A 17,009-nucleotide genomic window follows, 5' to 3' on the forward strand; every position below is an offset into this window, starting at 1 on the left:
TCGGCGCGGGGGGGCGGGGAGGCGGCGGACATGCGCCCCGCTCCCACCCGCGATGTCACTCTGCTCATGCCCCCTTCAGGAAGGCTGGAGGACTCGCCCCATTCCCGCCCCTTTCCCACCCTCCCATCCCCCCCGAAATCATTTTTACTATCTTGTTTATTTTCCCCCTGATGTGACTGCAGGACTAATGCATTCCCCCTCCCAACTTTTATTATCCTGTTTATATCCCCTCGGTGTGCCTGCAGGACTAATGCGTTCTCGCTGTTACGCCACTTGCCCTCCCTCACCGCAACTTTTACTATTTTGTTTATTTTCCCGGCGATGGGGCCGCACAGCTAATGCATTATTAATCCCGCGCTTTCCTCTCCCCCAAAACTCCTGGCGTGGATGCAGCGCTGCCCAGCTATTCCTGCCACAGCAGCGAAAGTGATGCTGAACAGGAGATGTGTCCGCAGACACAAAACCAAACGTGTTCCTCAACACAGCTGCTCTGGGCGTTTGGGGTTTCTTTTTAGTGAAACAATTCTGTAATTCTGTTGTCTCTCTTAATTAGAAGAGGAGGGGAAGAAGAAAAAAAAAACGAGAGGAGAGAGCTGAGGTAGTCAGCAGAGAGGAAAATCTCAGACTATTGAATTGTAAGCAGGTATGCCTATGGCAGAAGGAACTAATTGTGGTGATTGTTAGAAGCACAGAGAAATTAAATGCAGCCTTGCAAAATTCTGCTCACTCACTTGCCCCAGGCCTAGTATTTATTTATTTATTTATCTGTGTTGGACAAGGAAGATATCATTGATTCATCTTCATTATCATGCTAAAAGACGGAGAAGCAGAATTTGTGCGTGGACTGTATTTTTCATGATGATCTTGCAAGGGCAGCTCAGCTGGTATCCCTACAAATCACTACTGAATTATGTACATTCCTGGACACATCACTACCTACACCGATACATATTCAGGTTATATTTTATACATTGTTAACTAATAAAACATCTGCACTTGTGCACGGGAGTATCAGGAACTGCTACGTGGAAGGGAGAGGTGGGATGTGTACAACTCTACCCCCTACAGACATTTGACTCTGCAGTTTGGAAGCAGGATATCTTAGGTCAAGCTCTTTTCTCTCCTTGAAAGTTTTAAGTGGAATTATTTTGATAGAGAAAGAATGGCAGGCAGGGAAAAAGGAGTCATAGAAGTAGCTTCCTACATGCAGGGCCCAACCAAACATGAGATTCATGCAGCCATTTGGGACACATTCTAAGCATTTCTCTGTAAATATATGCTCCAAATATCCGTAAGAGTTTAAAAATGTTTAAGACTCATGTAAAAAATGGAGGGGGAGGAGACTGGAACATACTATGTTTCAGTTTGTGTAAAATCAAAGATTGATCTCCAGGAAAAAAAAAACCACCCTGCACCAAATGTCCTATCAACACTGAAGAACACAAATTTGAACATAAAACTATTTATGTTATAAAACATACTTAAAACACTATTTTTATTACTTTAAAAGCTTGTAAAAAATACCCTGAAAATGGCAGGTGCAAGCAATTACTTTGTAAGAAAACAAAGCAATTAATATATCCTGGTGTTTTAAAAAAACGCAAAATTATTTGAAGCTGATAGCTACAGTGTCCCAGCCCTTCTTCATTCTTGTCGAGAAAATGACATCTAATTTAAAAAGCACCCTCAATGATTTTGCCAACCTTAACTAAGAAAAAAAAAAATCACAGTACAGCAGCAAATCTATCCTTTATTTCCCTGACAGGTAAATTAAAATAAATATCCTTTTAAAATGAAAATCTATTAAATATATTTTGTTGGATGAATTTATACATTTAGTAAAGCTTGCAACAAACAATTGTAAATTTTTCTCACTTTTTTTCTAGTTCATTGAGGTCTTCCTGTAATTTCTTCTTTGAAAAGCAACTAGTACAATTCCCGAGCCTTTCTTTTTTTCCCTTTTTTTTTAATGTTAGCTATTTTAAAGCTCAATCTTTAGTCTTATAAAGAAGCATCACCAAAGAAAAAACTAATTACTTTCCAACAACTTGATTAAAGCTGCACCATGGCAACATGAGTATATTCATGAAAAACCAACTGTATAGTTTTCAAATAAAAATATTTTAATCTCACACCATGTAACACACTAGCTCAGTATTGAACAGCCTGAAATTCTGCTTTGGTCAAAATTCAGTGAAGCCTAATACATTCAATTATTTAATAAAACATTTGTTGTCTTTTTATGGATTTCTGTTTAATTCCTTCTATAGAAGGAATATACATGGACTGGAGGAAACTCCATGACTACCACTTTATGGTATTGTGTAATATTGGATGGAAAAATTTAGATAACCTCTTGATAGTTCTGTAAAACAATCATTTAAAGAAGACTTTTGAAATGCAAAATAGGAAAAGAAATGCATTACCACTAAATAAATACTGCAAACACTAAGCCTATAACAGCGATGGAATCAGAACATAACATCTTGTAGCATATATGTTCTTATGATTGTAGTATTTAATAAGCACTGACATGACACAGAAGACCAATTTTCTTTTTAAAAAATGAAGCCTGTCCTTCTTATAGTGATATATAAGAGATTAAAATAATTAGAGAGGAATATAATCCAGTGAGTAAGAATGAATAATTTCATTGTTAATCCAAATGCAAGGAGAAAATCCAATTCTCTTAAAAGGAACCTACAAAACCTAGGAGCTAAACAAGTTAGAATATAAGAAACGTACAAAAAGATTCTATGTTTTGATTTTTTTTTAGATACTTTCACAAACAGAGTGAATGTGTAAGTGAAAGAAAATTACACTCTCCAAATGCAAATTGTTTCTAAAAGTTTAAGGCATTCCTCAAGAAAACATTAACCTATATGAATGAATAGCACTTCAGCTTCAAAAACAAAAATAAAGAGGTATTCACACATTTTTACTAGAAAATAACCAGTTCCAACAGTAAAGCTAAGATTTTTGAATGTTTGCTTTAAATGTCACCTTTTTTACTAAAATGTGCAAAATCATATTGTGATTTTAGTGAATAAAACAAAGCATTGAACAAGACAAAATCTTTAATTTACAAAACCACATTACCAGTTGTATATAATAATCAGAAGAGTCTTCCAAAAATAACAGAAAAAGCACAGACTTGATATAAAATGCATACTATATTAGAAAACATGAATTGATATTGGGACTTGGAGCTGGAGAGCAGGGAAACTCACTTCCTTCCAGAAAGCAAACTTCTCACACCAATTTTTACTCCATTTTCAGATTGGGTCTTTGTTGAGAAAGCTGTGATCTTTACCTATGTGCAAAAGGATACACATGCTGCAGCTAAAGAGATGCAACTGAAAACAGAAAAATTGCAGTAACTTAGTGATATTCAATAGGTCAAATAATCTTATCTGCCGATTATCCATTTAAAATACATTGAAGCTTGTCTGCCTTTTGTTTCTGTGGGTTTAAATCATTAACAGTGTTCACTAAAATACCTTCTAATCATGGGTATTTGCTTCATTTCTGGGAAGGCAGCAGCAATCGTCACTTTACACAAAATAAAATGTGACTCTTACATGTTGACCCTTCCATGCAGTGCATTTTAAATGGCAGTCTGACTTAGATCCAACAAATTCTTTCTATCCATGTTCAGTTATGAAGGATATAGTGTGTCTACAGAACCCACGTAAAAAACGTTAATGTATCTTTACATGCTTAAATTATACTGAGAAAGAGTAAAGTTTTCTTTTTCCTCCTCCTGTTTGTTAATATACTGCTACACTCTGTATTTACCACCTATTCAAATGCAATGTACTGAATAATTTAGAAGTTTCAACATTTAACATGTAGTCACTTTGTGATCAGGAGTTTGAGTGTTCTGTGTATTTACGTGTTATGCAAGTCCAGGTAGCAGCATCAGAGGTCATGTCAGTGCATCTCCTGGACACCATGCTTCTTCATATGTTGTGCTATTTTCTTTTATGCAAACATAATTACAAATTTTGTAGTTCTTTAGACCACAAAGAAAGGGGAAAGTAATTCCACCAACTATTGTATTCATTTTTTTGCTTTTAATTGTATTATCACCTTTTGAGACTTTGCTAAATTCCACTTAACTAGCTGCAATGGATAAAATTGGTGGTTTTCAAGTACTGCTTCTGTTACTAGTGTTGGCATTTAAATGTTAATTTCAGGCTGAGGTTTACAGTAAACATGAAACAAGGGATTTTCTTTGAATGAACAATCTCAAACCAAAATTCTATATAAAGGAATCCTAGCACAGGATGTTTTCAAGTGCAGTGATTATTTCCTTTTTAAAGATTTAACATTCCCTAAGTGATAGAAGTTAAAGATTTAAATGTGACAGTTAATTTATAATACTCTACATTAAAAAAGCATTTAAATGTTAACCACATTTTTATATGAGTCAAGTCAAAGTAATGATAATTACAGTATGATACAAAAGAACCTGAAATAAACTTCTAGCAAACCATATTGAATATTAATGCCGTATTAAGCCCTGAAAAGCTGGGTTAGTAAACTCTGGAATTTAGATTATATGCAACTTAAACGTAATGCAGGGGTTTTCTTCAAACAAGAATGCTTCGTTTCAAAGTTTGGATTTTTATGAGGTATGTATTAATTCATTGGATTTGTATTAAATACATTTATATAGCATCACTCCAAGACGAAGCCTCAGATTACCTTTCTTCTATAGGCATATTTCTATGTAGGATTTGCTAAATTAACATTCCATATAAATTAATAGCCTTTTTTCATGTTTGTTGTGTTACAATCAGCAGTGTGATACTGTGTTGTGTCACAGGTCACATTTATTTGATTTCAATTTAGGAATGGTATCTGTACTACATGTTAAATACGAGAAACAACATGCTGAATTTCCCATCAAATCTCTTAAATGTAGAGCTATTTTAGATGGGTTTGTATAAACAAAACACATATCTTCTAATATAGGCGTGGGAAAGGAAAAGCTGGTTTGTTATATGCTAAAGCAAATTGGAGTAAATCAACCGCATCCGTGGGCTGGATAAGCAATACTACTCTGCTTTTCCCAGTACCATTTGGACAAGACAATGTTACTTTTTTATTTAAAGTGTTTTCTTCTCAACAAGGGGCCACCACTTCCCAATCTCAAAAACACGCCCCAGAATATGTTAATTGTATTGTGTCTCTGAAAGAAAGAGGTTGCCAAATGCAATAAAAAAAAAAAGGTCTTTCGATCAGTGAGCTGCATTCCCACTCTTAGTTACCATCTCATTTCAATTCCACATGTATATACATAGATACATTTCCTCCAGGTACGACTTTGACCATTAAAAGCTGCCTAAGTGCAAAAGTCTAACTTGACCACATAGGGTGTATCTGGGAAGCTTAACATTCCTGGTGAATTAAGCGCACAAGGCTCGGATCATTTTTTGTCAATCTTACTCTGGTACTTCAGAGTCGGGAATGTGGGTAATTTTTATAACGTGGTACTTCCCAATTAAAAGTAACAACAATGCTCCTTTGTGAAAAAAAATTAATATATAAAATATGTCAACACATTCCACACAAATACAAAGTAAAGACTAATGAAGAATGGCAACAAAAGATCTCTCCCTATTTTTTTAATCTTCCCTTTCAATAAGATAGTTTTCAAATAGTGATGTATTTTAGTGCATACAAGAGTATTAAATGTCGTTTTGAATGACGCTTTCTAAATTTGTAGTAACCTTCTGAAAATTCTCAAGCAGCAATCAAGAGCAAATGCATCTCCGGAATAGCCAAGTAGGACAAGTAAAACAAAACAAAAATCTTTCTTTCCTCGATCTTACAGCTAATGCCTTTAGATATTACCAGGGTGGTGTTTTCCTATTAAATGTTACTTGCATCTTCAACTTTCGAATAATATGAATGCTTTTTACCATCTAAACTGAATTGAGCTTTTATTTGGAGGAGTCCCACAAAAGCCTGCAAGTTTTCCAAGAGTGAAAGAGAAGTCCCAAACGGTATTATCCGAAACAATGACTGCAAGCATGCAACTTCCCAAGTGTGGGGGGGGTAGAAGAGTCACTTCAGAATTATTTTCAGCTAGGTAATATCCATAAACATCATCCTTTAACTTCTTCTACTTATTGCTCACGATCTACGCAAACCGCTAATTTTTTGGCATATATTTAATTTTTTTAAAAATAAAAAAAATAAAAATCTAGAAATCACTTCTAGTATTTTAAAATAAATTCACAAGCACTCGGAGATAACTTGCTAAAAATAATCACAGTTCTCCTAGAAAGAAATTTCTTAAAATAATCAGTTTTCTAGAAATTTTTTCCTCATCACATATATGAATCCCTACCCGGTTTAATTTAATCTTTCAGAAACAATGTGCAAATACATATTTTTTCCCTTAGATGATCAAGGGCATTTGTTGGGAATTTTCTTGAACATCATATTAGTCAATTATTCCTCTATCTAAATACATGAGAAAGTTCAGGTCTGAAAAAAACTAATTTCCAAATATTTTCAGGGCAAAAAAGTGCAACCAACACTTTTCCCATAAAACAAATCTTTAAAAATCTCAAACCAACACAAAACAATCACTTGGGGGAAAAAATCCATCATGGTGCTTATATGAAAAACAGGATAAGATTAATCTTCGTTTTTATAGACAGCCTGTTAAGAACAGTTCCTTCCAAAATTCTCTTTGGCTACATTTATTAATCCAAATCCAGTGGGTCGGAGCAGTTTTTCCCAATTTCTTTAACAAGTCCTGTTCTAAAATCCACCCAGAAACAGATGTTACTTTATGTACAATTCCGCTGCGGTAGTAGGGGGGGGGTGGTTTACCTTTCAAGTAACACGTGAGCTACAGCCTCACGGAGCTCCCTCAGCGGATGGCACTTCTAAAGGCTCCTCTCTACTCATGTGCCCAGTTTTTCGCCGGGTGCCCCCACACCGCTGCCTGCGAGCACTCGGCGTGCGGGGCCGGGAGCTTTCCCTCCTCCCCGCCGGGCGGGAAGCGGCGCGAAAAGAGGCGGCCGGGGAACAATGGGGAGCGCCGGGAGCACTGGGAGCCCCAGCCGCGCTTCCTCCGGCCCCGCTGCCGCTTCCTGCGGGATCGCTCGCCGCTTCGCTCCCTGGGGCAGCCTGCCCGGAGCCCGCTCCGCTGCCGGGAGACCCCCGCTCACCCTTGGAGTGCCCCGTGCCCGCGCCGCGCCGAGGGCACCCACGAGTTTACTCTCCCGGCCGCTCGCTCGCCCCCGGGGCTCTCCCGCCCCCGCAGGGCGAGCGGGGCTGCCCGGCTGGCGCGGCGCCAGCCCCGCTCCCGAGCCTATCCCGGGGTCGGGCGGGCGGCCTATGGGAGCCGTGATCCCGCTGCCCCGGGCTCCTGCCCCGCATGCCGCGAGCACTGCCCGCAGGAGAGCAGCAGCACTACAGAGGCGCCGCGGCCCCGCTGCACCGCGCGCTCCCTCCCTTCAGGGGACGGTGCTGCGCACAAAGGGCGGCTCAGCATTGTTCTCCTCCCTGACCCCCAAATCCCCTCTTCCCCGCCGGGAGAGGCGAACTGCAAGGGCCGGGAAGGAGGGCAAAGATGGGGAGAGGCCAACTGCCCGCGGCGCCGGCCGCTTCCCAGGGTATCCTGCCATCTTCACCAAACTCGCCCTCGTGCCGTGCCTGCCGTCGAAGCCTTCCTGCCCGCCATCCTTCGTTCCCTACTCGCAATTTAGTGGGTCTTGCACATGTCACTTTGCCTAAAAATCCCACCGAGGCTCCAAAGGCACCTCTCTCCACATCCCAGCCACCCAAGCCTCCTTGAGCTTCCACACGGAATCACCCGCTTCACGTAACCCGAGGAAAAAAACCCAACTCTACCAATGCAAGGTATTATTTGAGGGTTTTGTCCTCAAATTCACAAAAAGCATTCTGCTTTTTAACCCTGATGGGCTTGTTTAGGTGACCAGACAATATTTAAGCTACAGCGCTGCCTCCTTTGCCACCTGCGACCCACAGTCTAGCGTGTTCCTGGCCTCAGGCTCAGAACACCATGGAGCAGACACCAAGACACGCGGGATCCAGCGGAAAACTCAAAGCATGCAAGGAAGGAAGCGAGAGCTACAACACGACACTGAGGAAAAAACATGGCTCGATTTAAATAATTGCATAATATTAGGATTTAACTTATAAATGTTTACATTTGTGTGATTTGATTAATGTCACGTTTGATTTCCTTAAAGCCACTGACAAGGTACTTTAAAACACGAGATTAACGTCTACTAGCGATGAAATTCAACAGGCAAATCCTCTTCCCAGCGCCCCAGCTCCCACAACACCCAGGCAAGCAGGGACCCTAGACCCCCTTCCTGCCCCACCGCCCCCGCTACAGCCAAGGAGGCTCCCCCCGCATCCTGTGGCCAGGGTCCTCCCCCCGGCAGCTGACGGGATTCCCGGCCGGTCCCTTCCCCGGCACCCGCCGCCCCGCGCGTGGCTCCGCCAGCGCTCCCGCTCGAACGCGGCCAGGCCCGCCTCTGCCCCGCCCCCGGCCGGCCGTTACCGCCGCCGCCACAGAGACACCCCGATCCCGCCTTGGCGCTTCCCGAGGGAGGCGCCGCCGCTCCCGGGTTCTCCCGGGACCCCGAGAGGGGGGATGGGGAGGGGCGGGAGCTGGTAGGAGGCTCGAGCGCGGCACGAGCGCGGCCGGCGCGCGGCATTGTGGGAAGGAAGGTGTCGGGGCGGCAGAGGAAGCGGCGGGCGGGGGTGGGGGGGGGTGAAAGGTCAGCGGCCGAGAGTCCCCGCGCCAATGGCGGGCGGGCCGAGCCGGTGCCTCGCGGCGGGCCGGGGCCGGGCCGCCCTCCGCGGCTGCGAACACCGAGCGCGTGTGTGTGCGTGCCCGTGTCTGTCTGTCCGTGTGTGTCCGTGTGTCCCGGGCCGCCGCCGCCCTTTGTAACGGTCCGCGCGGGGTTTGCTCGCCCCCAGCCCCTCCCCCACCGCGCTTCCACGCGATTTATGGGATTTGCGAATAATTCGAGGGGCTTTTTCTCCCCCCCCCACTCCCACCCTCAGCTCCTAACCTCTGCTTCCTCTCCCGCTGCCCGGCAGTCACCGGGGAGCTCCGTCCTCGCCGGCAGCGCGGGGCCAGGCAGACCCCGCACACAAAGGTCCCGGCCCCGATCCCGCTCCCGCCGGCCGCGGTTCGCGGGGGATCTCCGGCAAGTCCACAGCCATGAAATCTGCAGCTCCTGCCCGCGGTAGGCTCCCGGTGAACGGGGGGTGACTCGAACCGCCCCGCAACTTTCTCTCCGTCCCCCGCACCCCCGTCCCGCCGCCGAAGGTAAAGTTGGAGCCGGTCCCCCCCCCGCCAGCCCCTCGCAGCGAGGCTCAAACGGAGGAGGAAAATGTGAAATGTTAACATGGAGAAGTGGTTCCCTTTGTTCTTTCATTGTTTCTACCGAACTGGCGGATACAAGGATAAACACTTACCTTCTCTCCTTTTTGCTCCAAAATACACACGTTCCCATCAGCCTTAAAATGCACGGTCCACTTTGGAAGCGACTACAAATGTCGGGAGAGTTTGTATTCCATTCTTTTACGCTCTCTACTCTTTTTAGCGTAAGATTAAGTTGCCGAGCACGTTGTTGCAAGCCCCCCGCCTTAGTGAATGGTCACGTTTAGGACCCTCCAAGTCCATCCTAATTCTGCCAGTAGAATTGAGGGTATTGCAGGTCTAAACTTTCAAAAGGAAAAGGGCCTGCATCTAGGAGCAGACTTGAAAATGCACTCAGTTCCTCACTCACTTCCACAAAATGGATATAAACATCTCACCTCAGACAACTCAACGAAATATACATTTTAAAGCTTGAATGTAGAAAAGCTGTTCCCTCAGCTGAGATAAGCTAAAAGCAAATTGTCGTGAAGAAAATCTACCTCAGTATATTCCGCAGCAGAAACAGTCTCTGGAGTTTAAAGCAAATAAATAAGAGCATCGTATAGAAATATTAAGCGTAAAGTTTGAAGGGAAAAAACCTCTGAGAGGAACATGCTACCCAGAGTGGAATGGGGAGAATCACAGCTTTTTAAAGTGTCCTTTTCTTGCAAAAATTACTGCTTTTCATTTTTCTCCTGTGTAACCAAGCCAGGAGGAGATAAACCAGTTTTCTGCTTTCTTTGTAGTCCAGTCGATGTTTCGCACCCAGAAACACAGGCAGTCCCCCCCTAAACCTTGCTTTAATCTGATTATGATGAGATTTGCTGATACAATGAATATTTGAAATGATCCTTGTGTCTTAGTGAGCGGGAAGCATTTCCAGGCTCCCGTTTCCAAGGCTCCCCACCAGAGAGGGAAGAGGAGCAGTGGGGAGACCCCGCTCCCCGAGGCCCCGGCAGGGTGGCAGCCATGGGGGGGTGGACACAGCCCCTTCCTCCAGTGCCCAGGGGCGCCGGATTAATTCAGCCCAACTCCCTCAGTCAGTGGTTGGAGCGGGATCCTTAAGTGCCTTTTCCTCCTGCATCATCACGCCTTTTCCAATTGAAAAATAAACAAATAATAGTAAAATAAATTAAAAAAAAAAAAGAAAGAGGATGCAGGTGACCCAAGTAATTGTGGGACCGGGAGTGCATGTTGTCTCACACCCCCTCTCCTCCTCCTCCTCCTCCTCCTCCTCCTCCTCCTCCCCCTCCTCCCGATGTGGCCTTAATGGCAAACTGGAAGGCCGGTTTATTTCATAGGGCCATATTACAACCAACAAGGTAAATAGGGAGTCGTGGGGAAGAAGGAGGGAGGGGAGAGGGAGGGAGAGGGGCTTTTCTTTGATAGCATTTAATTGGAATTGAAACATTCTGGGGCTGTAAACATTCTTTATTTATTCAGCACACATAAGCAGGCATTGTTTTATCACCATCATAATTATGGTGTCCTTTAAACTGACTGATAGCAAAGGAGATAAGGGAATGCGCCTGTAGCTCCAGATCAAATCGCTGGCTGTCCCCTCTCCCCGGGTCTCCAGGATCCACACAGTCCTTGGAGATGAGGAGAGCCGGAAGATTGTGGCCTGGTCATCCCTTACGTCATGAAAGTGATTTGTACCACATTGCTAATTTGGTGCAATTCATAACCTCCTTATAGCCTTCATTTTCAACTGCTTTTCAGTTTGCAGGGTACGGTTTTTAAGATGTAGTTTCCCAGAGCAGAAATTAAGAGCGATAACCTATGTGCAGGAGAGGATCTTATTTCCCAATGTTTGTTGCTTTACCTTTGTCTAATTAAAAATGCAAACTTTTAGGATCCTTTCAGAACAAAGCCTCACCAAATCCCCTTTACGTCCAAGGATTTGCAAATTTATAAAGGCTGCATTGAATTCAGCATGGGTCAAGGGGCAAAAAAAGGGTAGAAGGTCACTGCATTTTGATTATGGGTCAGTAAACAACATGGCATGTAGTATGTGTCCAGAAACTCCTGCTAAAAAGTATTTTAAAACTACCATGAGTATTAAACTCAAGAAATAGTCTTAGCTCATGGTGATTATAAATTGCACAAAATTCTAGTGTGCAAGAAACATTCCAGCCCCCATAAAAAAAAACCAAAAAAATCCCCAAAAACAAAAACTTAAAAAGCACTTAGTAGAACCCTGCATTGCGTCTTTGTTTACCAAAAAAAAAAAAAAAAAGAGAGAAAGAAAAAGAAAAGAAAGGAAAAAAACAACCCTGAAACTCCTAGGCATAAGAGTGTTAGCCAGATTACGATTTTTTTTTCCTGGACTGGTGGCTGGTATTTCTTTGTGCCACACATTTAGGAGATTTAGTTATACATTCTGATACATTGTCAGAGTAGAATTTACAGCAAATTTTAGGTACTACAGTCACATTTGGCTGACTTTAAAATAGCAGAAGGATCCTATTATATTGTTCTTTGACCCTATTATATTTCCGTTACTGGACTCTTTGTGATAGCCTCTAGCTGCTCTCTGTCTGTGTCCTCCTTGAGCAAAATATGCCCAGCAGTACCTAGAAGCAGAGTGTAGTGTTAGAAATCAAGTTCTCATGTGAAATATGTATTTCTGCCCAGCATCATGAAAGCAAAAGGTTTATTTAATGCTTGTCAGTACCTGAAGACATTGTCCAGCATTAACAAATAATAATAAATAATAATAATACTCTAATAATGTGGCAATCCTAGTGTTAAAATGCATATGACCTCTTAGGTTTTCCTGAAGATTTTCAAAAGAATTCTCCCCATTAGTACAACTGGTGGTGGACGTTGCTGTTGCATTTCCCAACAAAACGTTTAAAAGACTGTAAATGGTATGTGCATTACTACATTGCAGAAGGAAGAGTTCAGATGGAATTGCACTGGTATTTAAACATAATCATACTATGAAAATAAATCATCACGTAAAAGGAGTATTTTAAACGTTACACACGTTTTCTTTCTGGAATGACATGGCTAAGCACTTCCCTGTGAGCATATAGATTTTAACACAAGTTTACAAAAATCCAAGTATATGATTTCCAATAAATGGGAATAGGTCTGCAGCAAAGTATTATGAATATTATTTTGCTCTTTCTTTTCTAATGAGGTTTATCCTTAGGCCAGACAGTTTCAAGACTGAAATACTACTGGCTATAGAGTGTAGATTGCAGATTGCACGCTACTCAATGTGAAAAGGAGCACGTTTGATTGATCGCCTCTGTGTGTGTGTGCGCCCATACACACAACTCTCTGTAGTTGCATGTGTATGTATTTGGCAAAACCGGGCATCTCTGGGCGTCCTTATCTTATGAAATGTGAGACAAACATCCATCCCTTTAATCATGTTCATCTTTGATCACCAGCGAGAGTGACACAGTCCACAAAATTAACAAAGAAACTCCCTTGCTTTTGAGAAATAGCTACATGTACATCTGGGTCTGCACACACATGCACATGGACACACGAACACGCAGGCATACATCCCAGCAAGTAAATTATGGCATAACTTTTCATGTAATTGACAGCAGACACCTTTAATTTTTCATATTCATTCTTTTGACCAGCTTTCACATTAACCATCTAAACCATAAATGTTGGTGGCTATTGATTGCAATCCCCTGTGTGCGTGCAAATCCATTTTCAAGTCCCCTGCCTTTAATGTGCGTGTGTGTGTGCTTTCCCTTGGCCCTTAGCACACATTGTGTATCCGGGGTCGTCTTCAAGCGGGCTGGGGGAGATCCTGATAAAGAGCCGTCAGAGGCCTCTTGCACACGCACACGCACACGAAAAGAACCAAAACAAAACAAACGATGGAGAAGTAAAGAAACAAAGCTCTCCGTGTGAGATGCGGAGTAAGATATGCAACCGAAAGTGTGTGTAAGTATACGGTGGGGATGTGTAGGTTGGGCGCCTGACATTTCCCAAGACTTCTGGTGTGTTTCTCCCTGCCGACATCTGGCGCTGCTTCGGCCCCGGTGCTCATGGCCGCACCTTTCGGGAGCCCGAGGTTTGCCGAATAGCCGTCACTAGTTTTAAACGTTTGGTAGCGCCGGAATTAAAGGGAAAAAAAAAGGGCATTTTTAAAATAGTTGCCGAATCCCACTGCCTGGCTGTCACCGGCAGCGCGTGGGTGCAGGTCTGGGTGCCCGTGGCTTCCTGCGTGCGAACGCACGCGTGGATTTACACGGGAATCTGACCCAGCTGAACTACCTGACAGATAAAGGAGTTTTCATCCCATCGGGGTTTTTGGTAACGTCTTCTGAACAGCTTTATCGGAGTTTACAGTTCCTTTACTGTTGACTCCATACCCTTAACCTTAAAGCAGGGGGAGGAGAGCAGTGGGGAGGGGGTGGGGGTGTTGGCAGCATATAAGTACATCAGGAGGAATTTTTAAACGACCTTATTGTCTCTAGCTCTAGAAAGACCACGATGATTTCTTTTTAGCGCCAGCAGCTGTTTTCTCTCGAAACTTTTGCTTTCAGCCTCAGCATATACGAGGGTGCCTCTCACACGAGCGAGCAAGAGAAAGGCAAGGCTGGGGGATCCAGATGCGAGGAGAGGGAAGGCGAACTCCGCGGATGGTCTGAGCTGTGCCGAGGCATTGTTCACTGCTGCCTCTCGGTTACGTTTAAAGGCTGAAATATCACGAGATCCACTCAATGATCCTTTTCTAATTCGAGGGACAAAATGTAATTTGCTGTAGCTCTGCTTTCTCGGATGGGAATACTATCCCTAGGTTTCAAAGGGAAGAACTAGGCATCGCGGTTCGCACACACATGGATTAAGTTGAACAGCGGCGATTACATCTGCGCTGAGAGCAACAGTAGTCCAGGGCTGACTTTTCAAATCTCAGCCCTCCGAGTTAGAGGCTCTCTTGAATAGACTTCCTCCATTCCCGGATGCACTTCTCCAAATTCCCACTTCTCTCTCGAATTCCTGTGAAATTGGGGGCTCGCCTGCATTTTGCCTTGGCATGCAAAACTGCTTTTTCACAGAGTGATTATGCGCTTTCTTTTAGCTGTACCTGACGGGGTAACACGAACTCCACGCACCATATTGCCAACATGCGGAGTGGATATTGACGTTTGAGATTGAAGATTTTTAATTTTTTTTTCTCCGTCGATTTTTTTGCCAAGTCACAGCAATATGAGATGTCTCATTAATCTCGCGGATGTGTCTAATTCTGGATGTGCAGTGATACATAAAAGTGCTGGTGTTTGTATCCAGCGGAACACTGGATGCACGGCAGAGATTGGTGATTTTTTTTTTCGCAGCGCCTAACGTGCAAACCGCAAGCATCACGTTAACGTGACAAGGGAGAGGCATGCAGCTATCGCAACATTTGCGAAATCCCCGTTCCTGACACTCGAATAATTTAACGTTCCTAAGAAGAGGTTAAACATTCATGCTGCTTCTTCCAATTGATTTTAAGGGGCTGCTATAAATGGAGCATCAAAAAGCTTCGGCTGGGCTACTCCGAGCGGAATATGCAAACTGCGAGCCAGAAGCATCCTAGCCCGATGCAATATCGTACATTGTGTGTGCCAGCACTTTTTTGTTATTACGTAAAGGCTCTTGGAAGCACCTTGGATATTTTACATTCTCCTTTCTCTGCTGGAAGCAATCAGCACGCAGGAATCCTGACGTGGGCTCTGGGACTATAGGACATTCCAGCTCGTGATCCAGTACGGTTCATCGTGAAAAGTGTATACATTTCTGGCTTATCTATGCTTTGTTATGGGTCTGACGTGAGCTCACGTCCTCCTCCCCCCTCCCGCAATACTACAGGCAGAATTTCAGTTAAAAGTGTTACAGTATCACGGTGCAGGAACCCGTGATACTCAGACAGCAAAAATAACCTTAGTTCCTGGCTGTAAAAACCTAATTAAGCAGAAGAGGAAAATCAAGAGAAACTCGAAAATGTAAGTATTCCCTCTCGTTAGCAACCGAACATTTAACTTTGGAGCCTCAGAAGGGGAAATACCAGGCTGTTCTGCACGTTTACTCTAAGCTTCATTTTCCACACAATGGAGAATAAAACGCTAGTTTAAAGCGGCTACGTTACCGAAGGATTTTCCATCGTTACGATCAGACTTATGTCCTTTAAATTCACGGCATGCACAAAAGAGCAACGTTTGTCCAAAACAGGCTGAAAATATACGGAACGACAGGGGGGAAAAGCATACAAATCCTTCCTCGGAAGCTAGCTACGAGGAAGTCTGAGAGGGCTGAGTATGTTTGAGCTCGGATTGTTTAATAGAAAGATTTATATACTAACTGTATTATTTACTTTGGGAGGGGAGGTGGCAGTATAAGGGTATGCTAATTAGTGGGAGATTTTTTGGGGGAAGGGGTGGAATATCAATTTTTATTGCATCACCTGTCAGGAGTGTCCAATCAGCGTTGGCTTTAGGGGAATTAATTGATGAAGGTGTCTCCGGACGAGCTCACTTCACTCTGTCATTTTATTTGTAGCTAAAGCAGCGGCGGGAATAGCAGCTGCATTTCTTTTCTCTTCCTCCCTTCACATTCCATTATCATAGTTTCCAATGGAAAAGCAGGGAATGAAAGGGAACAGGTACTGATCTTCAGAAGCAACTTAGAGAAACACTTTGGCAAACCTGATTTTTAAGATTATATATTGATTGTAGCCTCACGGTATTTTTTAATTTATTTTTTTTTTATTTTGTCTAAAGTTTGGCACTTCATTCACCAGGAATAACAGCCTTTGTTATATTTTATTAGCAGGATGCCTTGAGACAAATACAGCATCTGGCTGAGGATTGTGTGTGTGTGGCTTTTTCTTTTTTTTTTCTTTTTTTTTTCATCTCTCTCTCTCTCTGCAAATGCTGGGAATAATTTAATTCACGAAATGGGAGACCTGAAGTCGGGTTTTGAAGAGGTGGATGGCGTGAGGCTCGGCTACCTCATCATTAAAGGAAAGCAAATGTTTGCACTCTCCCAGGTTTTTACAGACCTGCTCAAAAACATCCCGCGAACTACCGTGCACAAGCGAATGGATCATTTAAAAGTAAAAAAGCATCACTGCGACCTGGAGGAGTTGAGGAAACTCAAAGCCATCAACTCCATCGCTTTCCACGCCGCCAAATGCACCCTGATCTCCAGAGAGGACGTGGAAGCCCTGTACACATCCTGCAAAACCGAACGGGTACTTAAGACGAAACGGAGGAAACTAAGCCGGGCGCTGTCTGCCGCCGACCTCCGGCCGGAGCTCGCTCCCGCCGACCCCTTCTCCGGCTTCTGGAAGGAGAACAAACTTTGGCTGGGTCTGAGCGACTCTCCCCGGCAGCTGCTGCCCGTCCGGAGGAAAGCTCTGCGCCCGGGGGACACAGCCTTGCTACCGGCCGCTCATCTACCTCACATTTTTAGTAAATACACTGGCCACAGCTACCCAGAAATCGCTCGGGCGCCTTGCAAACCCCCCGTAAACTATGAAACGGCGCCGGCAGCGGGCGGCTGCGCTTCCCTGCGGCCCCGCCGCCCGCCCGCCGCCGCGGCGCGGCCCCGGCTCCCGGCCGCC

At 43.9% G+C, this 17,009-nt stretch overlaps 1 protein-coding gene and 1 long non-coding RNA gene across 2 annotated transcripts in view; one reads left to right on the forward strand and one right to left on the reverse strand.

Annotated features, from left to right (window-relative positions):
* Nucleotides 1-1,478: 1,478 nt before the first annotated feature.
* Nucleotides 1,479-9,320, reverse strand: LOC113973509. Its single transcript, XR_003536233.1, has 2 exons — nucleotides 9,075-9,320; nucleotides 1,479-3,313 (listed from the first exon to the last, which is right to left on the reverse strand). It is a non-coding gene; the product is annotated as an uncharacterized LOC113973509 (long non-coding RNA).
* A 4,341-nt stretch (nucleotides 9,321-13,661) lies between these two features.
* Nucleotides 13,662-17,009, forward strand: part of SKIDA1 (SKI/DACH domain containing 1) — a 6,822-nt gene continuing 3,474 nt past the window's right edge. The window contains 1 exon segment of the mRNA XM_027695629.1: nucleotides 13,662-16,960. Coding sequence (XP_027551430.1) covers nucleotides 16,341-16,960 — 620 coding nt within the window. The 5' untranslated portion in view covers nucleotides 13,662-16,340.

This window comes from Neopelma chrysocephalum, unplaced genomic scaffold, assembly GCF_003984885.1.
Source record: "Neopelma chrysocephalum unplaced genomic scaffold, ASM398488v2 Primary Assembly neopelma1_102, whole genome shotgun sequence".
Lineage (NCBI taxonomy): Eukaryota > Metazoa > Chordata > Aves > Passeriformes > Pipridae > Neopelma > Neopelma chrysocephalum.